This window comes from Misgurnus anguillicaudatus, chromosome 24 (genome assembly GCF_027580225.2).
Source record: "Misgurnus anguillicaudatus chromosome 24, ASM2758022v2, whole genome shotgun sequence".
Classification (NCBI taxonomy): Eukaryota; Metazoa; Chordata; class Actinopteri; order Cypriniformes; family Cobitidae; genus Misgurnus; species Misgurnus anguillicaudatus.
The window spans coordinates 35467874-35481944 of NC_073360.2; the positions used below are offsets into that span (position 1 = coordinate 35467874).

The 14071-nt window shown below is 36.4% G+C and overlaps 1 protein-coding gene across 1 annotated transcript in view; it reads right to left on the reverse strand.

Annotated features, from left to right (window-relative positions):
* Positions 1-203: 203 nt before the first annotated feature.
* The window catches only part of LOC129438952 (uncharacterized), a 194325-nt gene continuing 180457 nt past the window's right edge, over positions 204-14071 (reverse strand). The window contains exon 12 of the mRNA XM_073863384.1: positions 204-685. Within this exon, the coding sequence (XP_073719485.1) occupies positions 619-685 (67 nt within the window). The 3' untranslated portion in view covers positions 204-618. The remainder of the gene's footprint in view (positions 686-14071) is intronic.

The window sequence follows — 14071 nt, forward strand, 5'->3', positions numbered from 1 at the left end:
GTATTAACTTGATGGTATCATATTATTTTTCCTGGTTTAGGGTGATTTTATATTTATTTACATTTTATTGTCCTTATTATTTATTATTTCTCATGACCCTTTTCCCAGGATGGTTACCAGTTACAGATAAATCTAAAGATCTTAAAATTGCATTAGTATGATCATAATTTCCTCATTTTCAAAATGTCTGAAAAAAACACACAAATGGATTTATGTGAAAGTTAATTTTATTTCAAAGCTATTATTACATACATTGACTTCATACTTAAGGAAATATTTTTTGTCTTTGTAGAAATTCAGAAGTTCATTTCTGTCATTTAAAATATAAAATATGTCTTTAAATCCCCATCTACGTTTGAAACATAAAATATCAGGTTACTTTACACATCTTTAAATGGGCTGACGGAAAAGGACGCCAACTCAAATTATAAATAAAAAAAATACATTATGAATTTGATTAAGATAAGGAGACCATTAATAACACGGTTTAATTTTAACCAAAACACAGTTGCTGATTGCATCTTTAATATTCTTTATTATTCATACAGGTTTTGTGCAGAGGAAAAAGTTTAAATGTTCATTTTCATTGATGGCAAGTCGAGTTACACTCCAGTGTCTTTACCAGATTTCAAATCGCTCGTTTCTGGTAAACTGCTTTTTGTCTCGGATGTTGTTTCCAAAGAGTCTGCAAAGGCAAAATACAACACTTATTAACAAAATCTACACTGATAAAACACACACACGCACACACAAACACACACTTACCGTACTGTCTGAATATTGTTGTGAGTGGAAACAACGCTGTGTATTTTCTTTGCTAGTTCATCAGTAATATTGTTGTGACTCAGACTGAAAGCAACAATGAGATGAAAAATATTAAATATTGAGTAAATGTGATTATTTAATCTTTATAGTCTTTCTATTTGTGATGTGATGTTTAACTCACTCTAGAGTTTGAGTCTTGTGCAGGTGTGGTAAGAGTGGATTCATGTATTGATCAGTGAGTCTGCAGTGACTGAGGTCCAGTTCTGTCAATCCATCAGAATATTCCAGAAACACTGACAGCTGTTCACAACATCTCTGATCCATCTGAGTGTGACTGAGGTCCACCTCACCTCCTAAAGCTTGACAAAGAGCCTGAACCCACCTCACAGACCCTTTCTCTGCATCTTCAGTAATACAAGCTATAAACTGCTGTAGAAGAGCTTTACAACTGAGAGAGATAAAGAAAAATATACTTATCAGTTCATCACACATTTGAATTTTAGAATTAAATGTTTGATTAACATTAATACACTGCTGAATTGCACACATTATAATAAAAGTGACCTGTGTTTAAGTCACAGCTTTTACCTGAGCTGAACCTGAGACAGAATTGGCAGAAATTGTTTTAGGGCTGAATCAGAGACCTTACAGTCCTCTAAAACCAACTTCACAACACTTTGAGATTTCTGAAGCACAGATGCGATTACGCTACAGTCTTTTATCGTCAGGTTCAAATGGTTCTCTGTGACTGTCAGGTCTAAAATTGAGCAGGAGGAGAAGTCCAGTCTGTGCTGAAGAGCAGAGAGCAGAAGATTTGCTGCCTCCTGTTGGTCATCAGATGAACTGCAGCAATGAAGCAGCTTCAGTAAGAGCTGTCTGTCAACACTGAGACACACAAACACTGTTAACACACAGATACACACTACACTATAATATTTTGTATGATGTCAGAGGTGTAAACCTGAGTTGTGTGACTCTGTTGAGTAAGGGCAGAAGTCTCTTTAGCTCCTCCTCTGGTATGGAGGTCCAGAACAGATTGAGTTTGACAGTGTTACAGTGCTGGAGAGTGAAGCACAGAGCTGAACACTGATCTGAATTCAACACTTTGTTCTTCAGGTTGATGTTATTCTCAGCTGAACTCAACAGACCGGACACAAACTGAGGAGAGCGACTCTCATAAATCTCCATAATGATGGACAGAATGAAACTGGGGGTCATCCTATGGAGAATAAAATCACTTCTTAACATCTACTGAATAATTCATGCAGGCACTCAATAAATAAACAGACCAAAATAAAAATGTAAACTGCAAATTCTTAATATACAAATGATTGCAATGATTTTTACTCAAGCAATACAGCTGTTTATTAAATGGCAATTAATTGCCCAACACAAATGACCGATTCCTATTTTGTTCTGCATTATAAATCACATTTATTATCAAAGCTAATCACTGGACTCATCTAACCCCAGATCGCAATCATAAAATATTGCCTGTTCCTCTCAATTATGTTTTAAATGTAGGGCAGACATTGGTTTGGTTATTCATGTGTTTTGGTATTGAGTTCAATGATGAATTATTCGAAAGATTAAACAGAAAGACCTTCACATGTATACCTGTTTACTGTAAAGCTGGTCTGTGCCTTTATCTTGACCAAGAAAGTTCAATTCAATTCAATTTTATTTATATAGCGCTTTTTACACTTTTTTATTTGTTTCTAAGCAGTTTTACATTAATAAAAGCAGGAGAAAGCACAGAAAATTCAGGGGACAACAAAAGTAGCAAAGTACATCTGCTAAGAATAAACTTTACTTTAGTGAGCGGAGTAATAATGTAATGTATAGAAGAAAGATCTAAGATAAGCCAATGTCAGCTGACTTCCTAAGGTTTGAAAAAACTTCTATAAAATAAAAATAGTATACTGAATTAAACTGAACGTATTAATGTAGAATTACGGACTATATATGCATCCATGCCTGAGTGGGTTTTATGATTGTGATCTGGGGTTAGATAAGTCCAGTGATTAGCTTTGATAATAAATGTGATTTTTAATGCAGAACAAAATGGTAATAAAAAATTTCTGAATGCAGAACTTCTCAGTCATAAAAAACACCCGCAGGGCCTGAAAGATATCAAGCCTCAGCCAAGGAAGAAAAAGTAACGCAAAAGTAACTAAAAAGTAACATTATGCAGAGTTCACACCAGACGCGGCAAGTGCAAGTGATTTACATGTTAAGTCAATGCAAAGACACAATTAGGCATCCTGCGGGGCGGTACACACGATAAGTGCGGCGCGAATGGCACCAAATTGAGCGTTGCTGCGGGAAATGCGAGAGTTGAAAAATCTAAACTTCGGCGGATTTCCGTGCCGCGTTAACCAATCAGGACCTTGCTGTAACGTGATTACAGGAAGCGAGCAGAGTGGCGGAGTCTCAGCAGAGTCGCAGAAGCCCCTCCCATGACGCAAATTTCCGCGTGAATTTCTCAAATGACTAGAATTTCACGTGCGACTAAAGCAAGCAAATTCAAATGGTCAAGTGTCCAACTACATGCAAATAATGCGTTTTTGCCGCCTCTACCGTAGCTAGTGGGAATGCACCATTAGTATTACTTTCCATGGAAAGTAACTAAGTAACTTTTTGGGGAGTAACTTAATATTGTAATGCATTACTTTTAAAAGTACAAAGGAAATGTAAAACGTTAACATGTATAACGAGCCTGTAAAACCTATTAAAATCCAAGAGGGAATCCATAAAAAATGCTAAAGGCCAATTACCAAATTGATTACCTTTTTAACTGGATTCTGCTTAACCGAGGCAGAAGTTCTCTGATGTTTTCACAAGTGATTTTGCTTTTCCTAAAGTCCAAATCTAAAGTTTGATGTTGTAGCAGATACTGAATCACTTCCCAGGTCAGTGAGCATGAAGTCAGATCGACAGATGCCTTCTTTAAAAAGCAGCGTGTCAGTTCATCATCCTGTGCTTCATACACCACTGGAACCAGCTGCTGAAGAGTCTCTTTAGACAATCTGAACACACAGACACAACAGACTGTAAAATAATTTGATTTACTCAACATAAATTAGTAAATAAATTTGGATGAACACAGACCTGATAGTCTGGAGTTCCTGAAGACACAACATGGCAGTGACAGACACAGCATCTATTTTACATTCAGTAAGATCCAGACGTTGGACAGACAGTCGTCTCAGAAGAGAAGTTAAGCTGCTCACAATCCTACAGTGATTTTGTTTTGAGTCTTTTGTGATCAATGAAAGTTCCTCTATGATCAGTGAAGAACGACCATTACATGATCTCAGTGCTTTGATCATCATCATCACCATTCTGTCTTCAAGACTGTTAAAGACAAAGTCAGAGATTTAATCACTGCTGTATGCTGTATTCATCACTGTTAAATCATATTACCTGAAAGAAGAGTATATGACATTAATATATTGATTATAAAATGTAAAGACAGTTAGGTATCTAGCAGTCCAACCAAGCAGTTATGGAAGCTGTTAAATTATGGTGGTAATGGCAGATGATTTGTTCATCATTATTGCAATAATTACTAAGAGATATTTCATGATGTTTCATTAATCACAGAGAAATTACACTGAATGTATCTCATACCTGAGTTTCTGTAGGTGTGTGATGTGTCTGAAGAGTCGTCTAACACCTCTGATAGAGATTGCTTGTGGCTTTAGAGTCAGGTTTAGTTTTGAGGATGAGAGACTCAACACTCTCCCCACACATCTGCAGGTGCTGCTGGGTAATTTTTCACTCAGAGTGACTGTAAACCCCAGAGCCTGAAGCAGAGGAGTCACCTCATCTCTATTCACTTTAGGACCAAACACTTTACACAGTGATGGGATACACCGCTCAGCATTCCTACATAATGAAAAAAATATCTACATGTAGTTAACATCATCACAGCTATGAGGGAGAATCAGTCTAAGTCTGATAAACAGACTTTATCCCTAACATAATTGAAACAAACACAGGAAATAAGTAAAAACATCCTGCCCAGGTAACGATTCTCCACTTCAGCACTTTGTTAAATCATTGGCTTAAAGTATGAAAGCAGAATTAATGTACCTAATAAAGTGTCTGGTAAATGTATGGATAACACTGCATTTTGACAACTGTACCTGTGAAGTGTTAAAATGTAGATCAGGACCTCGTTCTTCATACGTTTTGATTTGATTTTTAAGGATTTGTCTTGATCTTGAATTATTTGATGCTCATCCTAGAGTTGCTGTCAGAGCTACAGGTCTGTAAGCTTAAACTAAGCAAGCCTATTTTATATAAACAAGATTAGATTGCACTTTTTAAGCGGAGGTGATGCTAAAAGTCTGTTGCTGTCACATCTTCCCCATTTTTATAAGTGCAATCTGAGGAAGATGCACGATTTATATGATGAGCTTTTTAAATTCAAGACGTAATTAAAAAGGATAGACTAAATCCTTTATCGATGTGCTTTAAAAAATAAATAATTGTTCTCTACTTGGGCAACTTGTTTTTGTTTTGCCTACAATTAAAGTGCACCTATTTCATTTTTTGAAAAACAATGCTATTGTGTGTATTTGGTATAATACAATGTGTTTGTGTGGTTTATGGTTAAAAAACACATTATTTTCCACATACCATACATTTTTGTAGCTCCAGATTTCACTCCCTTCCTGAAACGCACTGATTTTGTACAAAACTCATTGATTTGAAAAGCTCTGTGTCCCTGATTGGCCAGCTAATCTGTACGTTGTGATTGGCCTGAATACCTCTGACGTCAGCTGGAAATGTGATGCCCCTTGCCATGTTTGAAAGATTCGCTTACAATGCAATGCTAACAGAAGTTAACTTACAGGCTGCGGGTGAAGTGGTTTGTTTTAATCCGAATATGTGTATCAAATACTTTACCATTATGTTTTTATGTTTTTCTATATGGATATAACCAGTTATATGTATCACTTAGTGTACCATTGTGTGTGTAGGAAAATTAACAGCATGAATTGCAGTTTGTTCAAAAAGTACATGTTGAAGGTCTACATGTCGAGGGTAGGGACAAAAGTGTGACCAACATGTATTTCTACATGATATAAACCATATGTTTCTTCATGTTACAAATCCTTTGGAATAAAAGCATATGCTAAGGTCAATGTAAAGGTCATGGATTGCGTGCGAAGACAGCCTTAAATACTGTGGTACAGGGAAAAGGTTTTCAGTGAGTCTTGGAGTTTTTGCAGGACTGCTCGGCTTTTATTTGTCTGGTTAATAAAAGTCTATCTTTTGAAAATGAAACCTACGTCTTGAGTATTTTATTTTTAAGAACCCAAAAAAGAAAACCACAACACGAGTTCAAGCGTGAGGAATTATGATAATGTCGGTCTTGTCTACGTTAACAAGCCCAGGAAGTAAACTGTTGCCTACAATCCGTCAATCTGTGTGTTTGTTGTAGTCCAAGAAAAGAGATTTACGTTGGAGATGATAAATCATGTCATCGTTTACTTTGTGGTTTGTACCTTTGGCATATCGTTAACATGTACTAATACACACCAAAGGAAATGTAAAAACATGAATGGGACAATAGTTGCTCTTTAATACTATTACGGTATGCTAGCCTACTATTATTTTTAAAACAAATGACAAGACCAACATGCATAGGACCATAGTTTATTTTAATTTCCCTGTTTAAAAGACAGCCATCAGTCTTCTATTATTTATGTTATCATGTTTTTATTGTGCTACTTAGCTGTATTTTTTTAGTTATGAAGCCTTAAATCAAAACAAACCACCTCATCGCGTTTTGGAATCAAACTCTTTATACATTTTCACTGATTGTTTTACATTATGAAGGGTGATTTAATGTACAAAAACAAACAAACTGTGAATCACAGAAATAGCTCTAGCTGGGTATACAAAAGCAGGGTCATAAAAGTGCACAATAACCTTTTATTAATAGCTAATGCTTTGCAGGGGTTAAAAAACTTTGGCGTGGTTTTTGATCATTAAAACAACCGGCCAATCACAGCATTGCTGATCAATGTTTCTGCTATCGATATGTATTGCCTTTTCATGTGGCACACGAACGTGCAATGATCTCAAAACATTTAATCCAGCCATACTAATCATCAACAGCAGAGGTGTTCAAAGAACCGAATTAGCGAGATCATAATTAAAGAGATTTACATTTCAGGTGTGTCATTTGATCTTGTAATAAGTGACAATTGAACAATGAAATAAACTAAATACAATGCAGAGTGGGATTTTCCTGTACAGCTCTTACCTCAGCAGTGAGATGTATGGCAGACACTGAATGAATCCTCTCACTTCACTCTCATCATCTGTCCAGTCTATCAGCTCTACTGGTTTCTTCTCTGTTTGGAGTTTCAGCACTTCTAGGAGGATGGAGGTCTTTCTCTCGGAGAGGTTTATGGTCCAGACTGCAGGAGATGACTGATAAATTGACTGTAATGCTGGTAGGAGACTCCTGGCTGTTTGACTCTCATAGTTTTTTGCATGCGAGTACAGATCCAGCAGGAAACCAGATTGAACCGGATGAAACTGAAAACCATGAAGGTTTCTCTCCTCACATGGGAAAGATGTGTAGCAGCACACAGATGTTAAAAGTTCAGTGTAATTTATTTCTGTATCTGTTTCACAATCTGATGCTGCTGTGAACAGATTCATCAGAAACTGGAAACACTTTTCAGGCTTATGCTGACAGGAAAATGGATAAAATCTGTAAAGACACAAATGTAAATGAGACTTTATTGTTTAGTGCTGGATATTATAAAAACTTTGAAAAACATGACTTCTGCCTAATATGAAGAGATGAAGTTCAGACATATTGCAATTCCTCCAATTAATGCACATATATCTAAGAGAATAATGAAAGTGTTCACAATATACTTTAACACATGTTTTAAAATAAAGTCAGAGAGATGTTGGTTTTGCTGGTTGTTGATGAATGACAGCTGTGAATTTTCACAATGCGCTTAAGCAGTCACCTCACAGGAACATAAGTGAACAGTGTCCAAATGTGATGTAAGCTAGGGTCCTTACCAGTGCATGAACCTGTGTACTCGATATACTGATTCACGACCTCGAAAGCTAGGGAACGATTGAGACACACCCATAGTGAAGACAACTTGCTGGAGTTCAAACTGAGCATCAGAATGGGTATATTGTAAATGAGGATTTAAAGCGATAGTTCATCTTAAAATGAAATGTTGATGTCTATTAGCCTACCCTCATGCCATCCAAGATGTAGGTGACTTTGTTATTTTTTGAGCAGAACACAAATGTAGAGTTTTGTTCATGGTATGAGGGTGCATATACACTATACAGGGCACCCAATACAGTAGGTGGTGGTATGCACCTATAAAGTTGGTTCGCAAATCGCAACCCTGATCAATGAGTATTTCCGTCAATCTGCAATACTGCTATTATCCACCAGGTGGCAATTTATAAAACCTGTAAGTATTGCCCTAGGGCAAACAGCTGTATGTCTATGTAAGTTTTGAGGATCGCTCTGCATCTGATCTTTATCAAAAATCCTTTACAAAAATGGAATTATCTCAAAATTTTGTGTTTTTGAAGAAACCTACCCATATTTGAGAGATGATAAAAAGAGAACAAATGAAGATAGGATGATGAGGGTCTGTTTTTTCATTTGATATATTGTAAGTTTATATATTTAAAGAAGAGCATTTTCTGGAACGCATGAAACTTTTGTGAAAATCATGAAAAATGCTGGCAGGAAAAAAGTGAATACTACAAGCAGGTGATGTGCCCGTACGTATTGCTTTGGGCATAGTGCTGTATTAAAGGTAAAAAATTATATAAATACTGTTCGGTTTCTTGCACAAACCGATCGTTTTGTGTCTTAGTACATCGATATGTTATCACAAGGCGCAAGGTTTAATTTGGATTTGTCTGTCCATGTTTTTTGAATGTGTCATGGTTGTTGTTGCCAGACCTTTTGGTCCTAGTATTTCAAAAATTGCTAATCTACTGAGATTTTCATGCACAACCATGAATGTGCAACCAACAAATTCCCAGCAACTGTGTGCTGCTATCATATCAATATCAACAATAAGCCTCCGTGTAGCTCTGTGTAGCCAAATTTTTAACAGCGCGTCAGTTCTACGCGGACCACAAGCGATGTGATTGGTTCACCGGAACCCCTCCCGTCAGGTATAAAAACTGTATCATAGGCATTTCCGTTTGCGATGGTGAAAACAAAGATGGGCCAAGTTGAGGAGTGATTTAACTCAAAATGCAACAAAAGCTGCTGTTTATTTACATCCATTATTGGAAGTCTTCTTAAATCATACACAACAAGTTGCTGTTTCTTCTTCAAGGAATTGGCCAACAGTTCATCTGATGATGAAGATTTTTTTGCTTCTTTGAAACCAACAACACATGAAGTGTGTTCCCGTGTGACACATGTTTCCTGCTATTTGCAGCCTCTTTATCAAGACTAAGACCTTGTTCACACTGTCAGTCCAAATCTGATTTTGGTGCATATTCAATTTGACAGACTCGCTGTCCATATTGTGTATCACAACTGTTCAGATTCAATCTGTGCGTCCTGTAGCATTCTGCTGTTTTCTGGATTTTCTGCACTGTTTCTATGGCAATGACGTTGCGCTGGCACGACAATCTGCTTCGACGTCTGACAGATTTACGTTTAACGAGAGGCGACTGTATGATGTAACCGAAAAGCTACACAAATGCGATCAGGGTAATCAGACTGAAACAGAGGTGTAAAGTACTCGAGTAAATGTACTTCGTTACTGTACTTAAGTATTTTTTGGGCTACTTTGTACTTGTACTGAGTATCAAAAATATAGGCAACTTTTACTCTCTACTCAATTACATTTTTGATCGGGTATTTGTACTCTTTACTCCACTACATTTGAAATGACACTTAACGTTACTCGCTACATTGTTTATTCGTCAAATAAAAACGAGACGAAAGTGTCAGAGGGTGATGATGGATAGAATCTGTGGTCGCGAGGTTACACGCACACACACAACTGAGGGACTTCATTTGGCGTTGCGCAGAGCAAACGTATGAAATCAAAGTACTGCGAGAGCGAATCAAATGCATATGGAGAAGTCTGATCTCGCGGTACTTTGATGTCAAACGCTGAATGGCTTGCGTTGAGCCACCGTAGCGGGACACCTGCGTGCTGCGTATGTCATAAACTGTAGAGAAAAGTTCGCGTCTGGTCTGAGAGAAGAGATAAAGAGCAAACATATGGATGCATATCACATTTGCTTCTGTCAAGGGACCCTTTGTTAAACATGTGATGCTACAATCAAAACAAAAGTGATGCGCGATTGCAGGAGGGTCATCCCGCACCTCAAAGGCAAGCACAAATGTTTATATACTCTGACGCTACTGTATCAGCTAACCTGAGCTGGTTACATAACTTGATATAACTTACTATATAAGCCAAAATAAACCAGCGAGGTCCTGTACTGATTGCCCGAGTAACTTAAGTACATTATAAGATTGATAATAAGTGTACAATTTCACTGTCCTCACATTTAATCAAGTATGCTGTAATGTATTTACTGTAAAGAGGGATGCATGACGGAAGAAATGTAGTGCACTTAATGTGAGATAGTGGTGTTACGTACTACATGTGTTAACAATTAATCTTTCAAATGAACAACTTCACGTTTTTAATATGCATTATCATATTTCTGTTAGTGTAATTTTAGTTTACAGGAATTTTTTAAATATTACATTTTTTTTTTTTTTTTTAGGATAGGCCTATATAAGAATATTTGGTAATGTCAACAAGATTTTAATAAAGTATTAGTAATTGTTGAAATTAACATTAACAAAGATGAATAAATGCTGTATAAGTGCAGTTCATTATTAGTTCATGTTGAGTAATGTAGCTAACTAATGTTAACTAATGAACCTTATTGTAAAGTGTTTCCATATATTTATATCACAAAATTAGGCTATATATTTTTCAGCATGGCACATTCAAGTACACAATGACACTAGACTAAAATTAAATGGGTTTAAATTAAATTGAATGTAGATTTCTAGACTAAAATCTCATGGCATTTAGTTGAATAAAATTAGAATAAAACTAAATCAATTCAGATGACAAAAATATGACTAAAACTTAATTCAATTTTTGTCAAAAGACTATGACTATGTTTAATCTGTGTTTGGAGTTAAAGGAGTTTGATTTCTTTTCTATATTAGGAAATAAAACCTCATAAATAAACTTTCTTGTTTTTCACTGCCCAGATCTACAACGTCTCTTTGTGTTGAGGACTAGTGCATCTTTGAGCCAACATTCAGTACGAGTAAATACTTGAGTACTTTTAAATTGGGTTACTTTAATACTTTTACTCAAGTCGTATTGAAATTGGTAACTTGTAACTTGTAGTGGAGTAATTTTTACAGTAAGTAATTTGTACTTTTACTCAAGTATGGCTTTCAGCTACTCTTTACACCTCTGGACTGAAATGGATTTCTGAAAATGCATTTTGAAAAGGATTTCAAACCACCTCTGGATGCAGCCTGAAACAGATTAGAAAAGCGGATCACATGTTTTAAATGTGATTGGATTCCTATCGTACATGCACCAAAATCGGATTTGGATTCACGTTGTGAACAAGGCTAATACACCTTTTCCTGCAGCTTGGATTTTAAGTTAAATTCGAGGTTTTACAACTTTGAGTAGCATGTTGCATACTGAAATTAGGTAGTAGTTTTATAGTTTGATAAATATATATATAAAACCTTGTATGTGATTCATTCACTTCATGTTTTGAGAGATTAAAATATGAGGGGCCGTGCAGCTAAAAAAACATACTTCCCTTATGAATACATATATAAAAGCATGCATACACATATACACGTCCGCCGACAGGGGGGGGCAAACGGGTCTGTTGTCCCGGGCCCAGGATGAGGGGGGGCCCAGAACTGGAACCTATGGAATAATTCAGTGTTTTCAATACATTGATTTATCTGCCATAGAATTAACACTGGCCGCTTCAAATAGACTTTTCATGATTACCATTTACATTTTAATTTTACTATATTCATTGTAGTGAGCGCTCAGCGCGCCTCCCTCCTCCCTCTCTCTTTGCATGCAGCGCCTCAACAGCGCGCGCCCCTCCCCTCTCTCTCCTGTTGCAAGCAGCGCGGCTCTCTCTACAGTCAAAAGTATTTTAACTCCGCGTTCCTTTTACTTTCTTTTTCGCGTAAATGTCAACAGTCACGGATGTCACTTATAGAGAAGATGACTGATCGAGTTCATCATGAGTGAATTAAACAAAAGGTCAGCATTACCGTACATACCCGTTCTGGTGTGAGTCTGTGTCCGAGCTCTCTCCCTACCTATGATGCGGTATGCTCGTGCACGTGTTCTGTAGTAACACTAACCGTGTATTCTCTCATATTCTGAATTTGCAACAAATTGTCTGCGCTATACGCGATGATATACAATAAAACTACCACTCGTGTTTAAAATAACGCAACAACGCAACAACACTGATGAGAAGAGCAACATCAGTACAGCCTCAATGTAAATGTATGATGATTTTGTCAGATGAGGGCGCGTTTTTAGCAGCAGTTAAAGAAGAGCTGTTTGGATTTACATTGACATTAACATACATTAACAATGAGTCACTGGGTCGTTACTGGGTCCTGTTTAGTCACTATTTTATAGACAACAGAACAAATAATATGTAAAAATAGCATTCAGTTGTGTTAAAATGCAATATAATGTGACAGATTAAAGAGTAAAACACGACGCAATGACGCCACATATATGCTAATCGGCGTGTGACGTCATCACCGCCACAGTCTCTCAAAATCCTGTGGGAAACACTGCAATTGTTAAAAAAAATAAAGAAAACAGGCATATTTGTGTAAAAAAATCTAATACAGTCACCTCCATAAATAATGGAACAGAAGCACATTTTGTGTTTATTTTAGCTGTTTACCAAAATGTATTCCAGTTACAGTTATGATGGTTTTTCTTTATAATGGAGAGGATAATGCGATCATCCACCACTGTTATCCCATTTAGACATACAGGATTTTAATGTTGCTAAGCTCACCACTGTGTTGTTTTTTTATCTGGATGTGCCAAATTGTTGATGTGGCCACTCTTAATGTTCCTGCCATCTCTCTGATGGATTTGTTGTGTTTTTGAAACCTAATTATGGTCTGTATCACTTGCATGGAGATGTCCCTGAATCAAATGATTTGGGTTCACAGCCACAGCTTCCAAATGCAAATACCACACTAAAAATCAACTCCAGACCTTTAACATCTGTCATTCATGAGGAAATTATTTAACAAATAGACAATACCTGTCCATAAAACAGTTTTTAAGTCAACTGTCCCATTACTTTTGATCCCTTTAAAAAGGGGGAGCTACATATTAAATGGCTGTAATTCCTAAATCCACTGTAAGCCAATATTCATAATATGACTGTAACTGGAATACATTTTGGTAAACAGCTAAAATAACACAAAATGTGCTTCTGTTCCAATATTTATGGAGGTGTATTTGAGATACATAAAAAAACGTTTTATTTGTTTTCTTCCTATAATTGAAATAGTGGTCAAGAAACCCCCCGCCCAACACAAAAATGGTTTGGTAACTGATCAAAATTTTATGATGTCATTTGATTTGAAGTTCAGTACGCTCAAAATATCTGGTCAGACTCAGCACAAGTCCGGTGCTCAGAAAAGAAAAGAAAAGAAAAGAGAAGAAAAGAAAAGAGAAGAAGAAAAGAGGGGGTTGACGTTATATAAATAAAAGTTATTTTGTTTCAGTATATAGTGTCAGTACTACATTTATTTACTATATAAATGTTGAATACAATGTATAATAATGCAATATTCGTGGGTCATGAATCTGATAATGCCAAATGTCTTGTTACCAGTAAAAAGTAGGGGGGCCGAGGGGCCCTCCAAGATTATCTTGTCCCGGGCCCAGGCAAGACTGTCAGCTGGCCTGCAAATATATAAACACTCGCATATACATGCATACTGTTGAATGTTTAAGCAAATACCTATGAAATACATGTGCATACTAATGTGAAATTCATACCAATACATCTTAAGTTAGTAATGCATACACTTGTGAATAACTTGCATATACATGTAAACTTAATGCACGCATACACCTATAAAAACTGAAATATACATATAAACTTAATACACGCATACACATATAAACACTCGCATATAAATATAAACTTGATGCACGCAAACATATAAAAACATTCGCACATACATATAAACTCTGTC